The sequence below is a fragment of the Colobus angolensis genome, unplaced genomic scaffold (genome assembly GCF_000951035.1).
Source record: "Colobus angolensis palliatus isolate OR3802 unplaced genomic scaffold, Cang.pa_1.0 Scaffold34, whole genome shotgun sequence".
Classification (NCBI taxonomy): Eukaryota; Metazoa; Chordata; class Mammalia; order Primates; family Cercopithecidae; genus Colobus; species Colobus angolensis.
Window position 1 is genome coordinate 3,837,515 of NW_012116710.1, and position 5,718 is coordinate 3,843,232.

Here is a 5,718-nt window from a genome sequence, read left to right on the forward strand (position 1 = left end):
GAGGTTGCAGTGAGCTGAGATTGTGCCACTGCACTCCAACCTGGGCGACAGAAGGTGAGACTCTGTCTCAAAAAAAAAAAAAAAAAAAAAAAAGACTCACTGTTCTTTGCTGGTGTCCCTAGTACCCATGACAAAGACTGGCACAAATTTGGTGCTCAGTAAGTATTTGTTAAATAAATGTAAGGAATACACTAATACGTTTTGGGTGGTTATCTCTGGGTAATGGAGCAAAGGGTGGTTTATTTTCTCATATTTCTGTTTCCCTATATACTCTATATTTTTCTACAATGTACCTGTGTGTAATCTTTTACGGTTGAAAATAAAACTTCATCTAAAAATAACTGGATTAAAACAGGTATGTGGGCCGGGCGCGGTGGCTCACGCCTGTAATCCCAGTACTTTGGGAGGCCGAGGCAGGAGGATCACGAGGTCAGGAGATCGAGACCATCCTGGCTAACACGGTAAAACCCTATCTCTATTAAAAGTACAAAAAATTAGCCGGGCGTGGTGGCTCGTGCCTGTAGTCCCAGCTCCTTGGGAGGCGAGGCAGAATGGCGTGAACCCAGGAGGTGGAGCTTGCAGTGAGCCAGGATGGTGCCACTGCACTCCAGCCTGGGCAACAGTGCAAGACTCCATCTCAAAAAATAAACAAATAGGTAAAAATAAATAGATAAATAAATAAATAAATAAAACAGGTATGTGGGAGAGAGATGCTGGATGTGACTGTGAGTGAGGGTCCTGCGTGTGAGGACAGCAGGGCTGCAATGAGGTACCCAGGCTTGGGGCCTCTAGAGTAACAGGTCCCCTCCGGGCCTGAAAAACAAGCAGTCATGTTCTGGCTGCAGGTCAGTCACGGTAGGATCATGGACCAGGATCCTGAATGTCAGCCTGTCTTCATGTTTCTAGGACTGTGGCTTTCTCCTGCTGCTCTCTCTTAGTGCTCCATTTGGCTAATTTCAGCCAGTCCCATGTATGAGGTAGAGACTCCAGGGTGCCTAGGTGCCAGGGATTATGGTCACATGGGGGACATTTTTGGAGGAGCAGCACTCCTTGAGGGACAACCAGAACCAGAGGACAGAACACTCCTTCCGGCCCGGGAGGAGAAACAAAAGGACAGGTCACAAACAGCCCCCTCCCTGCACCTGGAAACTCTTCTTCCAGAGCCAAACCTTATACCTGGTAGGCTTGTGTGTTTTCTCGTTTTTTGTTTTTAAATGGGGAGATGGCTTCCTTTCCAGTGCCATGAGGAGACTGGCTACAAACAAACCCACTGGGCCCACTGACCACTCTCCCTCCTCTGCTGAAATGATCATTGATTTTGTGGCTTTGGGCCTTGGGCTCAGCATCTGCAACATGAGGACATAAGACCAGAGCTTTTCTTTTTTTTTTTTTTCTTCCAGCCCAGGGGACCTTCCATTAAATAAAATCTTAAGCTCAAGCCCACGGCATAAAAGAGATCATAGTGCAGGAGCTCTCGCTAAGGAGATTTAGCCTCCCTGGTTCCACAAAAACCTCCAGGGAATCCCAAGTTGGTTACTGAGTTCTCTTAGAGCAGGTCAGTTGTCCTCTCTGTGACTCAGTTTTCTCACTTATAAACTGGGAATAATAATAGTACTTTCCTTTATGGGTTGCTGTGAGAATTGAGTTATTACATGCAAGTGCTTAGAACAGCTCCCAGCACGGAGTAAGCATTCAATAAATATTGCTGGTGCTACTACTATAAAATTCAGCCTTATATTTTAAATTAAAAGAGTACAAATGAAAGAACATTCCGCTGTTTCTTGGAGAATAATGTGGTTATTTGTAATCAAGATGCTATTGGAGGCCAGGCACAGTGGCTCATGCCTGTAATCCCAGCACTTTGGGAGGCCAAGGCGGGCAGATCACCTGAGGTCAGGAGTTCAAGACCAGCCTGGCCAACATGGAGAAACCTTGTCTCTACTAAAAATACAAAAATTTGGCCAGGCATGGTGGCGAGTGCCTGTAATCCTAGCTACTCGGGAGGCTGAGGCAGGAGAATCGCTTAAGCCCAGGAGGCAGAGGTTGCAGTGAGCCAAGATCACACCACTGCATTCTAGCCTGGGTGACAGAGCAAGACTCTGTCTCAAAAAATAAATAAATAAATAAATAAAAATAGCTGCAGAGATATTACAGAATAACATGGCAAAAAGCTTAGGACAAGATGGGAAAATTTTTAAATGGAGGACAGAATTGCCTATACGATCAATTATAACTGTGTACATAGAAGGACATGTGGACAGATCGACTGTAGAAGAGAATGTGGAGAAACAGTATTGGAGTTTCAAATACTTCAATGACTTCAAGTATGGGGGATTGTTTCCCCATGTAAATCTTTTTCTTGAATAATGCACATATATTTAAATCTTTGCTATACCTGAGGAGGAGGAGGAGGAGGAAGAGGATGAGGAGGAAGAGGAAGAGGAGGAAGAAGACTTGTCTCTCTCATATTGTTCTTGGGAAAATAGTCCAGCCTTCCCATCTTGCTTGTGGAAATCTGTTTCTCCATCTGCAAGGCACATAGAGGCCAGGGGATGAGCATTTCCCACCCTTCCCATCCCAGGGACCACCCAGTCCCCTCCAGAGTTCTACTTGGACTTGAGGAGCCAGGAAGGACTGGATTATCTTCCCAAATATCTAGGGCCAATGCAACGTGCAGGAGACCAAGGCTCTCAGAGATACCAGGGGCTCAAGGAAGGCTCAGTACAGAGATTTATCTGAATGTGGACTCAGAAAAGGGGTTTCTAAGCCCCCCGCCCTGCACCCAGAGAAAGCTAGACTCTGTAGAGGAGTTGCCAATTTAGGATCCTTTGTAAATTACAGCCAAGATGGAGTGTGATCAAGCCCTAAACCTTCCCATTCCCCATTATGGAGTCATACAGGACCCTCTCTACCTTCTAGGGGTATTCCCTAGTGCCAGCCCAAGCCCCCAGAGAATTCTTGAGATTTGGCAAGCAGCTGAGGGTCCCCATAGCTAGATAGCACAGGAAGACAGATTGGACCATGCACATGTATGTGTGCATGTGTGTAAAACCACTACTTCCCCATTTCAACTGTGATTTGAGGCCCTGTGCAAAATGAGCTGAGCAGGGTCTTCTTCCGTCCCTTCTACTTTTGGACTCCACCTCCCATGTGGTTTTGCCCAGAGGGTCAGAGAAGGCAAACGTACAGTCTAGATCTTCTGTTTCTCTGTGGACTTGACTGTTATCTTGAGGCTGGGAGGGGGATGCTGAAGTCTTCATGGCTTTTCCTGGAGGAATAACAATAATCAGTAGTTAATATCACCTTAGTTAATATCTTAATATATAAAGAGCTTGGCAAATAAATAAGAAAAAGACAAACACTCAACATTCAAAGGAATAAGAAAATTAATTAACAAAAAAATGGTAGTTCTATTGGCAAGCAAGAAGGCCAGGGGCAGTGGAGGGAGGAGGGTTAAAGGAGTGGGGAATCGGGGTGGTGGGTATTGGCTAGACAACTAGCAGGGGGCTTCATGAAGGAAGTCAGTTTTTATCTGTACCTGACAAGTCAGGCACCATCTTTTTTTTTTTTTTTTTTTTTTTGCGTAGAGACAGGGTGTCTCTATATTGCCCAGGCTGGTCTCGAACTCCTAGCCTCAGTGTCCCAAAGTGCTGGGATTCAAGTGTGAGCCACCACATCCAGCCTAGGTACAATTTTGACAGGAATGCAGATTTGAAGTTGGTGAACCAACTCCAATCCCACAAACATGGCCAACATCCAGGAATGACTGAGCAAAAAGGCAAGGGAGTCCTGAGCCCTGGCAGGCCTCACACACAGGGCCACCTGCCACCTCTTGACAGCTACGTGCACAGGAAAGAAGTTTCTTTTAATGGAGCCGCTGTGCTATGAGTCTCTGTTATAGCAGCTGAGCCAGGAAGTGCAGGCTTCCTTTTGATTCCTTGCCCCATTTCTTCTACTCTCAGCTCTGAAGCTGAGACCTCAAATCTGAGAGGAGGTAGATTTACTGGTCTCTGACTCATTTATTTTTTACTTTTTTATCTGAGACAGAGGTCTTGCTATATCTCCCAGTCTAGTCTTGAACTCCTGGGCTCAAGCAATCCTCCCACCGCAGCCTGTAGCTGGGACTACAGACATGTGTCACTGTGCCCAGCCTCAGACAAATTTAAACCATAGTTTCTCAGCCTCAACACGACTGACATTTGGGACTGGGTAACACATTGTGAGATGTTTAGCAGCCTCCTCCCTCCCAGATGCCAGCAGCACTTTCCTGTTCAGCTGTGACAATAAAAAATGTTTCCAGACATTGCCAAATGACCCCTGTTGTGGGGCAAACATCATCCCCCATTTGAGAATGGTCTAGAGAATCTACCACAAGACCTTGGCAGGAAGCCTCCTCTCCTGTGTCTTAGAGCCAGATTGCCTGGGCTGAAATCCTATCTCTGCCTCTTCTAGCGATGGAAGCATAGGCAAGTTACTTAATCCCTCATTGTGCCCTGGGTTTCTCATCTGTAAAATGGAGACAGTAATAGTGCTTACCTCATAGTATGTGAAAATGGCAAGACAGTCCTTAGCAGGGCCGTTGGGAATGCGTGTTTCCTCCTCTACAGGCCTCCTCTTACCCTTGGACATCTGGTGTCCAGTCCCATCCCCACTCATCCCCCATCTCCTAGACCTCAGACTCCATTATTTTTTTTTTTTTTTGAGATGGACTCTTGCTCGCTCTGTCACCCAGGCTAGAGGGCAGTGGCACGATCTCAGCTCACTGCAACCTCTGCCTCCGGGATTCAAGTGATTCTTCTGCCTCAGTCTCCTAAGTAGCTGGGATTACAGGCGCCGCCATCACGCCCAGCTAATTTTTGTGTTTTTAGTAGAGACGGGGTTTCACCATATTGGCCAGGCTGGTCTTGAACTCCTGACCTTGTGATCTGCCCACCTTGACACCTTGACCTCTCAAAGTGCTGGGACTACAGGCGTGAGCCACCGCACCTGGCCTACCCTTTTCTAGAATAAAACTTCCCATTTCTCAGAGCAGAATTCAGCTAGGCATTAGGAAGTCACTAGCCATTCAAATGCATCGATATCAAGATGGAATGACTGACAACAGAAGCCTCCAGGACATATTTCTATTTTGAATAGTGTTCTTTGCACGCAACAGGTGACTAGTACATATTCATTGGCTGAGATCATCTCTAATGAAGGCACTTCAGCTAGAGTGGAGGAAGAGTTGTAGAGCCACATGGGGGTAAGAGAGCTGCTGGCTGATGTCAGATAGACTGAAGTTTACAAAGTGATGAACTCTTTTTCCAGTCTCATCTCCATCCTGCTCTGTGTCCTGGTCACACACAGCACTTTTGGCTTAGTCCATTCTTTCCTAATGTCAAAATTGCATCTGACCTTCCAAGCACAGGTCAAAACCCACTTCCCTCATGAAGTACTCTTTCAGTTGTCTAAACGATACCCACCAACTCTATTCCCCACTCCCCTAACCTTACTCCCTCCACTATCCCTAGCCTTTTTTTTTTTTTTTTTTGACACGGTCTCTCTCTATCACCCAGGCTGGAGTGCAGTGGTGCAATCACAGCTCACTGCAGCCTTGAACTCCTGGACTCAAGCGATCCTCCTGCCTCAGCCTTCTGAGTAGGTAGGACTACAGGCGTGTACCACCATCCAGGGTTTGTCTCCTTCACTAGATCATGAATGCAGCCTAAGTAGGGACTA

At 46.5% G+C, this 5,718-nt stretch overlaps 1 protein-coding gene across 4 annotated transcripts in view; it reads right to left on the reverse strand.

Moving 5' to 3' along the window:
* Positions 1–5,718, reverse strand: part of TMEM40 (transmembrane protein 40) — a 34,216-nt gene that overhangs the window by 15,641 nt on the left and 12,857 nt on the right. For 2 of the 4 annotated variants that reach the window (XM_011952339.1, XM_011952338.1), the window contains exons 2-3: positions 3,188–3,268; positions 2,396–2,527 (exon numbers count right to left, since the gene is read on the reverse strand). In XM_011952339.1, the coding sequence (XP_011807729.1) occupies positions 2,396–2,527; positions 3,188–3,260 (205 nt within the window). In that variant the 5' untranslated portion in view covers positions 3,261–3,268. The remainder of the gene's footprint in view (positions 1–2,395; positions 2,528–3,187; positions 3,269–5,718) is intronic. The other 2 variants (XM_011952341.1, XM_011952340.1) reach the window with 2 other exon arrangements.